We start from the raw sequence: 16,805 nt of genomic DNA on the forward strand, positions 1-16,805 counted from the left end.
CTATATTATAGGTATATGGTATGGATTCTCGTATGCAATAAATACATAATGTACCTATATCAAGCCGTAGAATTTGAAAACAATGATTTCAGTATCTTATATTTACTATACAAATAGTGATAAATAATTAATTATTATTGACTAGTTTACAAACACTCAAAGAAAAATTAAATATATTACTTATTTTTTAATCTAAGTACTTATATATGTATATCTATGTTGAATGATCATAGTTATTAATTAAAATATTTTTTACAATGTAAAATATTTTTATTATTTAGTTCTAGTATTTCCATAACTTTTTGCCAACACCGAAATTATGCTATACGTTAAATGCATTACCTGAAATAAAAAATGAAATGAAATAAATAATGTGTACCTAATAAAAACTGTTTTAGAATTTACATCAAAATATTAGCAGTTCAAACCAAATAAAATATCTAGATTAGAATATATTGTATTTTTATGTTATTAAATCAGATTTTGCAGGCTACAGCTTTTGATATTTTTAAAAATTAAAATAACCTAATTCATAATTAAGTAAGTACATTTAAAATAATGATACCTAAACTACTGTCTTAGTAGTTTTAATAATAGTACTACAATTCGTATTATTTTTAATTTGTATATACATATTTTTTTATTTAAGAATATTCAATTAGTATTTTTCTCATAGAATTTGATTTTTTGTTTTTAATTTAAAATTTATATAAGATAGGTACGAGTATTAGATATAAATATGTTTATTAATTATTTGTGATGTTTCAAAAAAAAAAAATGTGTGGTACTAATAAAATAATACATACACTTGCAAACATTTCTAAGTTTACTATTTTTGTCAACGATATTCTTAGTTTCAGTTTTTCTGCATCATTCATTTGCATTGTTAACAACAGGATATTTTTATATTTTATGCTCATTGCTGTCCAATTACTACTATATAATGCAAAGTTCATCGTATCTTTCTACAAAAAGTGATAAAATATAGTTGATAAAACGTTATGGACAAATTGTTGACATTATCATTATAATATAATAATAGGTTTACTATTGATAGAGTACCAAAATTGTACTTATTTTTAATCGTAAATCGTAAAAATATTGTATGAGAAGTCACAAATAAATTTAATTATTGATAGCAGAAAAATAAATACTGATTACTTGTGCCACTAGATTTTTAATGTTTTTAATAATTATTATCAACTATTATTAATATTATCTTACTTAAAATATATCAGAATCTTAATAAGAACTTTAAAATTATAAAAAAAAAAAAATTTACATACTTGATCATTTATATTACTATATAAATAGCACGTGATGAATAAATGTATTATATTTGGTGCTATGGTTACAGTCAGTTTTATTATTGGAACTGATAATAAAGAAAAACCATTAAAATGATTCTAAAATTTAAAATATATATATATATATATATATTAAATATTAAATTAACGTAGAAAAGAAAAATTTATAAGTTTTATTTTTTTAAGTATTTACTATAAAAATCATATATGCTTGTAATATAATTAACATTGATTGAGCAGCTAGTTGAACAAATGTCACTGGTTGAAATATTTTATAAATTTCTTTTATTTTTCTGAAATAATTTAATAAATATATTTATAATAATTCCATTCAAATTCAGACATAAATAAAAATAATATATTATATGTTTCGTTAAATAATTAATAATTACTTGAACATATTTTGTTGGTCTTGTATTAATAACTTTAAATTAAATATTGCTTCTAAATCATTAGGTTTAAGATTTTTTATATCACCTAAATATAATCATAAGTTAAACAAAATTCAAATAATTATATTTTGAAGATCAATAACATCGCGTATAGATAAATCATTTTAAAAAAAACTTACCTTTTATATAGTTTAGATTGATGTAAGAAACAGCTATTCCTTTTAGCTGGAATGCAATTGAAATACATATTGATATCACAAAAGTATCATATGCCACTGTACCATGACCCCAAAATACGACTTGGAGCATTTCAACGATATAAAAATATAAAAAATGTTCATTGTAGGATTCTTCATTGATTGGATACACGTAATTAAGTGAATTATAGCGAAATCTTCGTATATTATCATTGAATTTAACATTCAAATAAACATCTTTGACAAAAAATGGCGATATACACCAAGCAATAGTTACTGAAGACCAAAGTACGACAAAAAGAATTGTTGTTGAAATTGATTTAGCTCGAGCGATTTGAAGTATTTCTTTTTTATGTCTTGTGTATAATAAAAAATTGAAAGATGTCATGTCTAAATTATTCCAAATCTTTTCTGAATTTCTTGATATCCAAAATATTTTAAAAGTTGAAAAAAAAATTGCTACAACCAGCATAAAGTGATTCATCAGTTCATTAGTATTATCTAGGTAATAATACGAGCTTGAACATAGTAACAAGATTGATATTATACCAGAAATAACTTCAACTGTCGCGCCAGCTTTATAAATGTTGAAGCCAAAATATTTTGGAGTGTAAGGACTTATTAATTGATAGAAACCGGTAATTTTCATTAACTTCAGATTAATTATATAGTTTTGTTCATCATTGAAATTCATATTATTTTTGTAATCTTTGAAGTACACTAAAAAAATAACAAATAATACATAATATGTATATTTTTGTTAACACTCATAATCTCGAAAATAATTACTTTACTTCAATAATTTTTTACATGAATAACGTGAATTCATTATAAAAAAATTTTTTTCATTTTTTTTATCATAATAATATTTTAAGGTATTTAGTTCTTTGAATGAAATATTCATATTCAAAACAAATTTTTTTCTTGAAAATTGTATACATTAAAATTATAGCTTTCGAATAAGTGCTTGTTAATTAATTATAACTCTATTATGTATTTTAAATTTAGATGAAAATTGGAGTAGATCTGCAAGAAGACTGTGATAATATATTGGTTTTACCACTATTACATAAATATGATACATACGATTTTAAACACTTATCTTTAATCCATGTATTAACATTTTTTGAAAAATATTTTATTTTGGAATATGAAACTAAAAATGAATGCTGTCATTCAAAAAAATAGCAATTAAATAAATTCTAACAATAAAAATAAAATGAAATAGAATTTTTTCAAAATTTTTTGTTTTATTTTAACTTCAAATTATGTAAAAATATTTTCAAAAACTTAAAAAAAGGAATTAAATTGTTACTGTTTAAATAATCACCTTGTATAACAAAAAATTTATTTTCAGTAGTTTCAAATAAATGTTTAATGTATATTTTCAAAAATTTTTGAAGTATACCTATAATAATTAAATTAATACAACTCAAAACTTCAAAAATGTTAATTATTATTAATACTTCCTAGTTTGCAGTTAGAAATAAAAGCATTTTAGTTGTAAAATAAATGAATGTATTAAAGTCGGACTCAGTAGAAACACTACTGAAAATAATATAAAACAATTTCCTCATAATACAAATTAAATATACGTTATTCCAAATTCATGTTATGTATTATTCATTTATTGTTTCTTAATAACCATTTACTTAATCAATAGAAAAGAACCTCATTTTTAAAAAGGTTTTTTTTCATATATACATGGTATAATGAATGAAAAAATAACTAATAATATGAGAGTATTACTGAATATATAATATCTACTTATTTTTAGTAAGTTATTTTGGAGACGCAAAAAATGAATTGTTGTTAGCATGGTTTAAATCATTGTATTGAAATATTTAATAAAATATTAATATATGTTTTATTTTATTTATCAAATATTAATATTATTAAGTCTTAACTTTTAAATCAAGTATCTTATATATTTTAATATTTTTATATTGATGATTAGAGAACAAATTAAAAAGTTCCCATTAGTTTTTTTCATTCAAAACGTTACTTAATTCAACTTTTAAAAAAAAATCATCAATACGGTTATGAAGTCATTTTTAAAAATTATTAACTGAGTGTATAATTTTTTTATAATAATAAAACAAAAATGATTTCCAAAATATATATTTTTAAACGTATTAGTAGGATTTGAAAAATTATTTTTGCATTTAATAGTCCAATTCTCTAGGAAGTGTATAGGCTATTTAAAATCATGCCATGAGTCTTAGGAACCAAGTAAAAAGAAATATAATTATTAAAAGAATGCTAAACGAAAAATAAGTAATAGCGCTGGCGGACAATGTGATGTTGGAAGTCGGAGGCCGAAAATGTTCATAATATCAATTAATGATGAAGTGAGTTTTATTAAGTCCTACATAAGAAGTGGCATTTTTTTACGGGCAACGAAGTACACTAATAATAATATTACTCTGTCATTAGTTTGTTAGATACCTATATTAGATACAAAATAATAATATACTAAATATTTATTAAAAAAAAATATTGTTTTAAATTTCAGAAACAATTTTATTAAAAATAAATCCCACGATTTATTATTTATATTTTATGTACCCGTAAATGACGAATGCAAAAATTAATAAAAACCGTATATAGTCTACGTGTTGAGACGGTGCTCACAAATAGCTGATAGGGATGCGAAAAAAATATCGATATTGTCGAAATGTCGATATTTTTATTCTGATATTAGTGATATTTGATTAGATTGATGATATGGGAGGATCTAGAAATTTTTTATGGAGGGGATCTAACCACAAAAAAAAAAAATTAAGTCATCAGATTAAAAAAGCATAGAAAGAGGCAAAAAAAAAAACATTTTCACTCGATTACAATATTATTCGAAAAAATTGTCAAAATTAAACTATTTTAATTAAAAAAAAAAAAAAAATAAATATCAATATCGATACATAATTGCTTTAGGGAGAATATCATCAATATATCGATTTTCTCATCCTTACAAACGGTGAGTCACCACCTTGTAATAATTAAACCCTCAGATTTATTGTATGTAATCAAATAGTCTTTATTTTTTATTTACAATATGATAATTTGAACATTTATATGGTGAGATTGGATCGTACGCACGATGATTCGATGCTTTCAATCTGGCGGGCGAGATTCTCTCTAACAATTAGAGAATGTTCCAGTTTTATAACAGTCACAGGGAGTGGGATACGTCCCGTTCAAATTAAGTGGCGTTTGATTATAGGGTCCGACCGAGTTATGTGATTTAAGCAGGTGAGCTCGGGGGGGGGGGACTTATACTTGAAAGCCTAACTTCCCGTGGTCACTATACGGGTATCAGCCGTACAGAAGGAGAGTAAATAAATTATAATTTTATATTTTATTTAATTGAGATACAGCTTAATTTAAAGAAGTAGGATAATTTGGATTCCATTTTATTTTTTCATAAATTGCCTTTTGCACTGATGCGATATCATTATGTGTAATATTAAGTTTGGTACACCTTTACTAAATAACTCGGTTCAAATAAATTTTAAAAATCTTGCAGATGTATTTTCTTCAGCTGCTTAAAATATTTTATTAAAATTTGTTTTTAAATTTTTGCTCATTATAACTTGTATGATTATATTTACCATTTGATGTGTGAAAAGATTTATTATTTTTTTTTTTTTTTTTTAAACACAGGCACTACAGTTTTTATCAGAACATTGTCATTTCATTGATCCGTTAATGAGCTTTCTTACCAATAAATATTAAAAATTATTTAATAATTTAAGTTCTTTTCACATTCATACATTATAACTATAACTTTCAAGTTTTCTATTAGGGAATCAATGAGAAAATTATTACGTTGTTACCGCTGTCTACCTAAGCAACTGAATTTAAAGACCGCTTATCCAAAAAATGATGACTTTAAGCGATATTAATAATTATTTATCATATTTATTATCTTTTTGTTATAAACGTGTTCCTTTACAGCGACATGAAAAATTAAAATAAATAACAACGTTGATCGAAAATAAACTCACAATTGTTTAAATATAAAGTATACAATATTATTTCTTTGATCTGCCGACAATCCAATCGTTCATAATTGTGTTACCAAAAAGGTATAACGTTCGTAATCATACAGAACCGATATTTTACTTTAGTTCATTTCTTCATAGAATTTGACTCAGTCTTATTGAACTCCAAAAAAATAGACGTAATTAACAAAATCGATAACGTTTAAAGTTGATTTATGCGATGATCAGTAATAAATTCAATTTTTTAAGTTGACCATAATCCAATTTAGAAAAAAAATATAAAATTCTATCTTGATCATCGTGAAAAAGCTATAATGACGCTCTGTTTCATTTATAAATTATTAAACGAAAAAATTATATGCACTAAACTCTTATGCAAAATCAATTTTAGAATTCCTCAAATTAACATTCAACATATAAATACTTTTTAAATTGATACATTTAATAGTAATTTTGCTATAAATTTTGATTTTTTTTTTTTAAAATTATATTAATTTCTTTAAAAATGATTTCTATACTTTAAATTTAATTGTTTATATATTTGTATTAATATTCCAAACAGTACTATTTAGCGTTTGGGAATTAGAAATAATAATTAAATAATAAACGTGTCTAGCTATTATACCGAATTGTTCAAATTATAACATACAGTTTTGTAATTTATAAGTGTTTGAAAATATTAGTAACTAATAAAATTCAGATGTTAATTATCAGATATGCGAACCAATAATTTGTATGCAGTCGCAATTAGGATAATTCATAATTTTATTATTCTAATAGAAAACAAGAAGCAAACAAAGAAAATTTCAATGTAGTATTTATACATTTATTTTATTTTTTTAAATATATTAATAGTGTATTGCTGTGTTTTTAAGTTGTAATAGTCGGCAATATGTATTTGTTATAATATAGCCATGCCATCCGAGTATTGCAGTCTGTGAACTATTTTCTATATGCGTACTATCGTTCTAAATACCTATATTATTCTTTGCGTGTCTATCTATATTGATTTACCAGAACTGATATTATTTTGTAAGTATTATGAATTACCTGAAAAAATAAAATGTAGTTGTGAATAATACAATTTTATTTACAAACGATAATAATTGTGCATAATATTTGTGTAATAAAAACGAGTGTTGAATGGAATAGATTAATAAAACAATCCAGATACGTTTAAGTTAAATTAATAAACAAATTTTAATACTGTGAATAATAATAATATATTATTTTAATGCACTAATGTACAGTAGCCGTGGGTTGCTGATCTTGACTGACTCAAGAACTATAGTTATAATAATACTACAATATAAACTGCTACACCCAAGATTGTAATGTTTATATCAGAATTTATGCTTCTCTTATAAAAATATAACTATAATTAAATTACAGTATATGAAATCTTATGTCACTATACTTGGTATATTGTTAATTTTAAACTGAGAAGAAAGTTGGTAATTCTTCTACAGTTAGTAGGAATCAAGTTTATCTCGTCATTGAGTGAGTATAATTAAATTTTATATTGAGTTTGGATTCAAAAATAAATTATTGTGTACAATGAAAAACGATCGTAAGCGAATAATATTTAACTTTTTGGTAACCAAGGTTACTAAAAAATTATTTAAATACGAATATTCTACAAAACATGTTCATATTTTTGTTTAGTTTTTCTAATTATTTTAAAAAGTGCTGATAGTTTAAAATGTTCTCCTTCTAAAAGTATCAATTAAATCTAATTTTCTACATAAAGTATCCATTGAAGTTGTTAATCAGAGCATTTGTTCTCATAGAAAAAGTATCTTTAAATACAAAAATAAAAATAAAAATTAATCATTGTATAAATAATATATTCATAGTTACATTTGTGAACAGCTGTAAGTTGACTATTATTCGTGTCGATACTTTTAGTTTAAAATTTCCTGAATTATTTATTTGCATTGAAAGTAATAATAATTTTTTAAACGTGATATTCTTTTTTGTCCAATTGCAATTATATAAAGCGAAATTAATAGAGTCTTTCTGAAATACAGTGATAACTTATTAAATGATTATATATCAATTACATTGAAGTATAATTTTATGTAATATATTATTTAATTATAGAAAAAATATATTTTTGTTTAAATTTATATTAAAATTAAACATTCATTAGTGCAAAAATAAGGCAATTTAAAAATTAAAAATATACAATATCTCAGATAATTTGAGATAATGATATACTTGTTTATCGTGTTTAAATGTTCACTTGATTTAACAATAATCTTCCCCCACTTTTTTCTTTAATGATGAAATTATTCAAATTTTGGTTTTTAAATTTCTAGTATATCTACTTAATGATTTTTTCAAATACTTAAAATTACAATATTATTTTAAGGAATGTTTTTGGGTTTGATAATTAAGTACCCGCGATACAAATTTAATATAGACGACTCATGAATGATTGGAAAATCGAAGTAATTGATATAAATCTATCAATATTTTTTAATTTATACAATTTGTTCAGGTATAATATAATAAATGTATTATTATATATAATTCATATTTTTCTAAATAACTTTTTAAGGTTTTTTTATCTTTAGTGCTTACATTTTAATAACTCAGACATTACTTGTTATAATTTTTTTTTAGTTATATAAACATTTTAAAAATAATTATTTGCTTAAAATTTTAATTTTTTGAATAATAAAGGATAGTTTTTATATGAAAAAAAAACAAATTTTAAAAATTGTATCGTTACAGATTAGGTTTTATAAAATCCAAAAAATAATAATTTTAATAGTTTCACAATTTAAGGAATACTCTTTAAGTGTTCATTTTTTTTTTATAAAAATTAATATATATGTTAATATTTTGGTATTTTAATATACTTACACAATTATCAATTATACTAAATATATAACATGTTGAAAATAAGTGAACGATGTTCGTTAATGCAGATGCGATTAATTTAATACTTTCTGGTGAAGTCAGTGAAAGCCCTTTATTTAGATTCTAAGATGCACATAATATTTAACAATTAATTTGAATATGTCATATTATATAAAATCTTACCAATACAGCTAAGAAGGGCTGTAGTGTTATTAATGTTGATTCGGCGAACAGTTGAAAAAGTAAAATTGGACGTAACACGTTATAAACTTTATTTAATGTCCTAAAATTGTGGCTTTTATGAAATGTTTTAATAAAATTTACAAAAAAAAAAAAAAGAAAACGAAAAAAAAATTTAACATACTTCATACATTTTTGATAATCTTGATTTATTAATATTAATTTTTTTAAGTTATTTGATTTTTCATTTAATGGTTTGTTTTTCATACCTAAAACACGATTAAAATATAAATATATATATATATATATATATATCATAACAATTTTTGTTTATATTATTTTATTATTATTATAATTTATAATGTTATGATAGATAAATCACGTGTAAGAATATTAAACTCAAATAAATAGTAATTTATTTATGAACAGAATAATCATTAATTATGCAATTGCTTTAAAAATAATAAATTCAACTTATTATGGTACATATTAAAAAAAATTTGTTTTGGATATTTTAATCGGTATTTAATTATATAGTATAAGAAGGAGTATAAAGTTAATTTTTTTTTATCTACTTTTGAAGTACAGATTAAATATTCAAAGTTATCAAAGTAAATTATAATTTTATTGTACTTATACTATAATTTTAAAGGTTAAAATATTATTATTATACTACAATGTAATAAAATATTTGGTTGTAGCGTTTTATTACACATCTATGATTTTACTATGCTAACATAATATTTTTGAACAAATAAAAATTAAAACTTACTTTTAAAATCGGTGTTAGAGGTCTTATAACCTAGTTTACTGTATGATAATGCAATCGATTTTAACTGGTATATAATTGTTATACACATAGAAATGACCAAACAATCAAAAACCATCATGGAATAGCCATAACAAATTAATGATATTAACTCAAAACAATAAAACACGTTAAAATGATTGTTATAAAATTGATTTGATACAGGAAATATTAAATTGAGCATGTTGTATCGATATTGGTTGTGTCTATCGTCTTTAGATTTAACATGCATAATATTATCTTTAATTATAATTGGAGATAAAATCCATACAAATATTATTGCTATCCAAGCTATTGTGAAAATATTTGAGATTGATATGGATAATTTTCGAGCTTTAATAAGCATATTTTTTTGATGGCCTCTATAAGACAAATAGTCTATTGAAGTGAAACTGATAAATTTCCATAATTTATTTGAATTTAAAATTATAAAGCTCATTTTGATCGTTGCAAATAATGTTGCAATTGTTAGCATAATATACTTTACAACCTCAGTAAAATCGTTTAGACAATAGTATATACTTAAATTACACATTATAATTACTAATATAAGATATACTACTGAAAGTGTTCCACCAAGTCTGAAAATATTACAGCCGAATGATTTTGGAGTGTCTGGGTTTAATAGTTGATATAATCCAATTAATTTCATCAATTTCAAATTAATTATATATTTTATTCTATTATCTGCCATCATCGTTATACGTTAAATTGAAATTGATTTTTTATTCTTGTAGTTTCTGTTAAAAATAAAATTATATACCTATTAAGTTAAAATTAAAAAAAAAAAAAATATGAAACATCAACTTAATTTAAACATAACTTGTTTAGTGTAGAGGTGCCATGATTTTTTAACAGTGTCACAAAAAATAAAAATGTTTGATACATTATTTATAATACACTTTGGTCTTAATTATCTCAGGGTATTCTCAATTTTTTTTGGATTTAAATAAATATGTTGTCATGAAAAAAAAAAGAAGTTAAAACTATTGTTGTTGTGAGAATAATTTATAGTAATTGTCAACTGATATTTAAATACAAGTTAACATAAAATAATGTGTAGTGTTGACCTATACTACAAGTATAAACTAAAAATTTTAAAAATATCTAGACATTTTTCTTGAATTACTTTGAGATATTTTAATATTTTATATAATTATTAAATAAACTTACGTAAAATTCTGGAATCAATAATTTGTTTTAAATGTATATTTTGATTTAAGTTTATGTGTTCTTTATGAGAGTCCGTATTTTTTATCTATCACGAAGTTTTTCTTTTTAAAAAATATTATGATAGAAAGAAATTATTAACATTCCTTTTTATACCATTATTTATACATTGTGATATAGATAAGACCTTTCGTTAATTATGTATTTCTTTTTAATTATTACACAACTTAATTATAGTGCTAAGTTTGTATCTGATTGTTGTGCATAATTTATGAGATATATATTATTATAATACAAATTTTATACAATAATTTTAATAATCAATATAGTATAGTTAAGCTATTTCATGAAAAAAAAAGTCAAGTAAAGTAAGAATATCAAAATAAAATTAATACTACTCTACAAAATATAAGACTAATAATAAATGTATGATATTTTACTGGTATATAATATTTAGATTGTAACGTCGAAAATACTGAATAAAACACACAAAACGTTTGTTAGTTTAGAATTAACATATTATGTATTGATGGTAATTAATATATTTATAATGTGTTAATTTTCATGCAGTATATTAAACAGTTAACTAAAAAAAATAAAACATTGACTTCAACATTGCAAAATATGTTATATTATTAGTATACTTGTTAGTGTATATTTAAATGTTAAATACTTTTTATGTATTATAAATATATTTTAAATACTTTTAAATCAAAAACATGTGTCAAGGCAGAAAACTGTGAAATTTTGTAAGATCTGTCGACGGCGCAAGAACAGAGAGTGATTAATAACCCTTTTCAACTAGATATGCTATCAATAAATAGAATACGAGTTGTAATATTAACTTTTATTCAAATGATTTGACCGTGTATCACTCTTAACGGTGTAGGTACAGGATGGCGCGTATGTTAATGAATTTAATTTATCCTGATAATAAGATGTATCAAGCGAGCGTTAGCTGACTGGGTATTTTTGGGGCTCGTATGGACTATTATTAAGGTTAATGGCCACTTTATTAACTTTATTATTTTAGTGAACATTTTTGTTGATATTATTATAATATGTCAGTTTGATGGTTGTAATCGGTACGAGTATATGATTTTTTAAATTTTTATCTGGGATTGTTGATCTATAACAGGGATGGGCAACTCAAGATTACTAAAGTACCAATTTTTAGAAAATTAAAAATTTATCAGGCCAGATGATAGAGAGTAAAAAAAAAAATATTTAAAATATGCATTTTAATTAGCATTTATTTTTTTTATTATGTGAATTTTCAAATTTAAAAAGTTGTAGGATGTAATTTAAAAATGTAGCATGGACTAAATAAAAAAAACTCGCGGGCCGCCAGTTGCTCATCTCTGATCTAAAATATCAATTATATTACACGGTATACTATAGTTTTATTGGACGGTTTAAAGTATATAAATTATGTGCACAAATAATTACTTCATCCCGAGTTATTGATCCAAAGTAAAAATAAATATGATTAAAGGGTACCTTAGATTAATCCTAGTTTCTATTTCAGATTTTCGTAAAATTATTCAAAGTAACAGTTATAAATACCAATTATTGGCAATTACTGTTTTTAGTTAAAATTATTAAGATTTTTCTCATCTAAAAATTTAGCTATTTCTTTTTAACAATAGGTGCCTATTTTTATAATTTTTAAAAATTTAAATATCTATCATATTAATTAATATGATAGATTAAAGCATAGATACCTACATACTATGAATAAATATTTAATATATAAATATTTTAGTATTGTGAAATTTTATATGAATATTAATTTTTACGTAAAAAATAAAAAATGTACTACAGAAATGTTAGTTATTTTGTTAATTTAATAAATAAAAATATTTATTCAAAAATGTAATTAACTACAAAAAAGTTACATTTTACACAAGTCAAAATTTCATAGTTTCTTTTATAACTTTAATAATTATTTACTATAATTTTTCATCATCACAGATACTATACTGTAAGTTATATGCATCACCTAAAACAGAAGTATAAAAATTACAATAATATCTTAGATAATAATAAATTTAGTACAATCGTATAGAATTACATGCTTATAAATTTATTTTGGTTGGGATATCCGGATGTATTTTACATAAATATAATATGTATAATAAATTCAATGTCGTTTTTATAAAAAATATACAAATTGGCAATTATAAAATAAATTAAATCACTACAATTTTTCTTACATCCGCAAACATTTGCATATTAACTATTCTGTTGATTGATATTTTCATCTTCAAATTCTCAGCATTATTCACACGCATTGTAAGCAATAGTAACTTTTTGAATTTAATATCCATATCTGTCCAATTACTATTATAAAGGGCAAAATTCATGGACTCTTTCTAAAATTAAAAATTAAAGTACATTATCTATACAGATTTCTAAGATGAGATCAATTTTATTTATAGTCTAAAATTAATTTTAGAATAATTTAAATTTTAAACCTTGTAATGTAAAGCAGTATAGTATATAATTTATGTTTGAAATTAAATTGGGAAGACACTCATGCTATATTTATTATGTAAATATTAAAATATATTTTAATTTTCAATTCGAAAATAATTAATGCATGAAATAAATAGTATTTTAGTTATTAAACATACATACTTGTTCATTAACAATGCTAAACAAGTAGCAAGTGAGGAATAAATGACATAAATACGTTATTTCTGGAAATAATAACTTAAGAAAAATTGTTGGTGACTTTGAGCCATCGAAATATAGCTAAAACAAAAATAATATCACAAATATCGAATTAATTAAAAACAGAATCTAATTTTAATGTTAATAAATGCACCTTTAAAATCATACAAGCATGTAAAATAATTTGAAATGACTCAGCCGCTAGTTGAATTAATACAACTGGTTTAAGTATTTGATACATATTTTTCATTTTTCTGAAATAATAAACATTTTTAATTATTCTTTTGTTTATATAATAAGGGTTGTAACTTATTTTAACCATGCGGGCTATATTTTTTTTTAATTGGCCGCATTAATACTCAGAAAAATTCGTGCATGTTTAAATGATCAAATTAGATTTTAGTAAAAATGTCATACATATTATATATATATTTTATTTTATAAATTATACTGACAACTATAATTTATTAAGTTAATATACATAAATTATGAAATGACACAAAAGTTTAACATATATTGGTGAACCACCACATAAAATTGCTTTAGAGGCTACGGGTTTTTTAAATATTAATCTCTGATTTATGAAATTATAACACAAGTAAGTGAAGTTTTTTTATAAATGAGACATTTATTTACTAAAGTAAGAGTACTAAGTAGACAATATGAAGTCAATTTAAAAGGTTTGATAATTGAACTGTTTTAATAATAAAGAATTAGTTATTTGTTTTATTATAGTTAAAATGCTTAAATTATTAAATAAATTTAAAAAGAAAATTATTATACTTATAAATCTAAATGGTTATAAACTTAATGTTAATTTGTTATTGATTAATAATAAATTTAATATGTATTAACTTACACGAAAATATTTTGTTGATCTTGAATTAGTATTTCTAAGTCTAATATAGCTTTAATCTTTTTGGTACTTTTATTAGTTTTATTATTATCTAAGAATAAATACAAGTAAAATATATTTAACGATAATTTCTTAATGATAATCAATTTTGAAATATGAAATCAATAATGTTTTTAAATAGATAACTCACATGTTAAATGATTATCTTTAAGTCCTAGTAAACTATACGAGTCAGCAATAGTCTTCAGTTGATATTCAATACTTATACATATTGAAATCATTAGAATATCGAAAACCCACATCATTTGGCCCCAACATATCAATAAAACCGATTCAATTGTATAAAATACAAGAAAATATTTATTGTAAAACGTATCAGTTACCGGAAATACCAAACCAATAGCGTTAGAGCGATATTTATACACAATATTTTCATATTTTATCTTTAAATAACTGTTATCAATTAAAATTGCAGACAAACTCCAATATAATACAATAGAAGACCACAAACTAAAAGAAATCAATATCAAACTTGAGGATCTAGTTCGAGCAATTTTAAATATTTCTTTTGTATGGTCATTATATGATAAACAATTTGTAGACATCATATGCATACAATCCCAAATGGTTTTTGAATTTTGAATTATAAATTTGTACTTAAAAACTGCGAAGTAAATAGCAAAAATTACTATAATATAATGAATTATTTGATTAACATTATTTCTACAAGAATAAATGCTAAAAATCCCCATTATAGCAGCAAAAGTAACTAATAATATTTGTACAATAAATGCAATTTTATAAATATTGATATTGAACAATTTTGAAGCATCTGATGATATTAGTAGTTGATAAAATCCAGTAATCTTCATAAACTGCAAATTAATTATTGAATGATCATTCTGCAAATCCATTGTTATTAAAGTTCCTTGACTATTAAACAAATAGTAAATATATATAAATATATTAATAAATTAAAAAATATAAACTAATATGCATAAAAATATTAGTAAAAAAATATTTTTATTTTTTAGTATTACTGTTAATTAATTTAAAATTAAAATGTTGTTTTAAATACATTGTAATACGTTATATTAAATATTATATTTATTTGAAATTCTAAGCTAAAAGAGGTGGTTAGTAGTTCAATAACTATTATTATTAATTTAGTGTGTCAACTAATTTGAAATTAGGTTTTATGTGTTCTACATTTAATGCAGGATTGATAATATTTTTTACAAATTAAAAATTAAATATAATATTAAAGAATTATGAGTGGAATAAGTAACTAATTTTTAAGTTAAAAAATATGCTTGTTAAATACAAATGTTTATGTCTCATACACAGTCTAACTAGTTCATGTTACAATTTGTATTAATTTTGTGTCTCATTAATCACATACACTTAATAAAGTTGAAATGGAATAAACTTTAGCATAATATATAATAATATAGATACTTTTACAAATTATATAATAAATTAATTATAATTTATAATCCTTCAAATGACTTTGTTGTTGAAAATTTTGACAGAAGTTTATAATTTTCCCTTTATGCACGAAATAAATATAACAATTTTTACTCACAGAATATAATAGTACCAAAAATAACTTGATTTTTTTTTCTTAATGAAGTAAATAAAATTGTATAAATAGGTACCTACGATCTTTAGTCGAATGAAAACAGTCAATTAATAGTTCATTGTTTGTCTAGGATTGCTGGATTGCTAGTTATGATAGTGTACTACACGGTAAATACATTAAATCAGAATTGATAAAAGTAACTACTTTGTAGGTGTGATATAATATGCATCAAAATCACTAGTTGGTTACATCAGCTAACTAATACTTAGTAGTAATTTGTGACTATATTATTTATTATGAATATGCCACGCACATTTTCGTTGTTGATAACATGTATTAAAGACAATCAAAGAAAAAAATTGAACAGTTTAACTTTAATGTATGTATTTTGTATTAGATCGTTATATTATTTATCAACCATTAATAGCTTCATTATCATGATAATATGCCCTACAAATTGGTGACAAAATATATATGCATTAAAATAGGTAAATAATTATGTATAAAGCACATAAATAATAACTACTTTTTAAAAAGCTGTAACCTATAGAAAAACTCATGTTTGCAAAAAAAATTACCTTTTATTGTAGAATAATATGATAACAATAATAAACATCCATTGATCGTTATTAAATGTTGTATAAGAAGTAAAGTTTTTTTATGAAAACTTTTTATTCAGTGTCTAAGCACTAGTTATTCTATATTTTTACAATTTTAGTCAAAAACAAAAGATTTAAATATATATTAATCTTTAAAAAAAAAATA

At 22.0% G+C, this 16,805-nt stretch overlaps 2 protein-coding genes across 2 annotated transcripts; both read right to left on the reverse strand.

Moving 5' to 3' along the window:
* Positions 1 to 273: 273 nt before the first annotated feature.
* Positions 274 to 2,590, reverse strand: LOC112601926 (putative odorant receptor 92a). Its single transcript, XM_025349816.1, has 6 exons — positions 1,879 to 2,590; positions 1,700 to 1,784; positions 1,501 to 1,600; positions 1,287 to 1,406; positions 807 to 965; positions 274 to 342 (listed from the first exon to the last, which is right to left on the reverse strand). The coding sequence occupies exons 1-6, from the start codon at positions 2,588 to 2,590 to the stop codon at positions 274 to 276; spliced, it is 1,245 nt and encodes a 414-aa protein (XP_025205601.1).
* Positions 2,591 to 12,871: 10,281 nt separating this feature from the next.
* LOC112601604 lies at positions 12,872 to 15,372 on the reverse strand. The gene is made up of 6 exons (XM_025349309.1): positions 14,649 to 15,372; positions 14,462 to 14,549; positions 13,757 to 13,856; positions 13,567 to 13,683; positions 13,143 to 13,301; positions 12,872 to 12,928 (listed from the first exon to the last, which is right to left on the reverse strand). Exons 1-6 carry the CDS (start codon positions 15,370 to 15,372, stop codon positions 12,872 to 12,874), a joined length of 1,245 nt encoding a protein of 414 aa, XP_025205094.1.
* Between the last annotated feature and the right edge of the window lie 1,433 nt (positions 15,373 to 16,805).

The sequence above is a fragment of the Melanaphis sacchari genome, unplaced genomic scaffold, assembly GCF_002803265.2.
Source record: "Melanaphis sacchari strain LSU unplaced genomic scaffold, SCAv2.0 Contig7_pilon_pilon, whole genome shotgun sequence".
NCBI classification, from domain to species: domain Eukaryota; kingdom Metazoa; phylum Arthropoda; class Insecta; order Hemiptera; family Aphididae; genus Melanaphis; species Melanaphis sacchari.

What these genes read in the sequence shown, in the direction of transcription:
- LOC112601604 (XM_025349309.1), bottom strand. Translation starts at nt 15,372, where the DNA reads ATGGATTTGCAGAATGATCATTCAATAATTAATTTGCAGTTTATGAAG. An exon ending in GATCAACAAAATATTTTCGT is followed by an intron (nt 13,857 to 14,461) that starts GTAAGTTAATAC and finishes TTATTATTTCAG; the next exon opens with AAAAATGAAAAATATGTATC. An exon ending in ATATGCAAATGTTTGCGGAT is followed by an intron (nt 12,929 to 13,142) that starts GTAAGAAAAATT and finishes CTTCTGTTTTAG; the next exon opens with GTGATGCATATAACTTACAG.
- LOC112601926 (XM_025349816.1), bottom strand. Translation starts at nt 2,590, where the DNA reads ATGAATTTCAATGATGAACAAAACTATATAATTAATCTGAAGTTAATG. An exon ending in CAATCTAAACTATATAAAAG is followed by an intron (nt 1,785 to 1,878) that starts GTAAGTTTTTTT and finishes GATTATATTTAG; the next exon opens with GTGATATAAAAAATCTTAAA. An exon ending in GACCAACAAAATATGTTCAA is followed by an intron (nt 1,601 to 1,699) that starts GTAATTATTAAT and finishes AAATTATTTCAG; the next exon opens with AAAAATAAAAGAAATTTATA.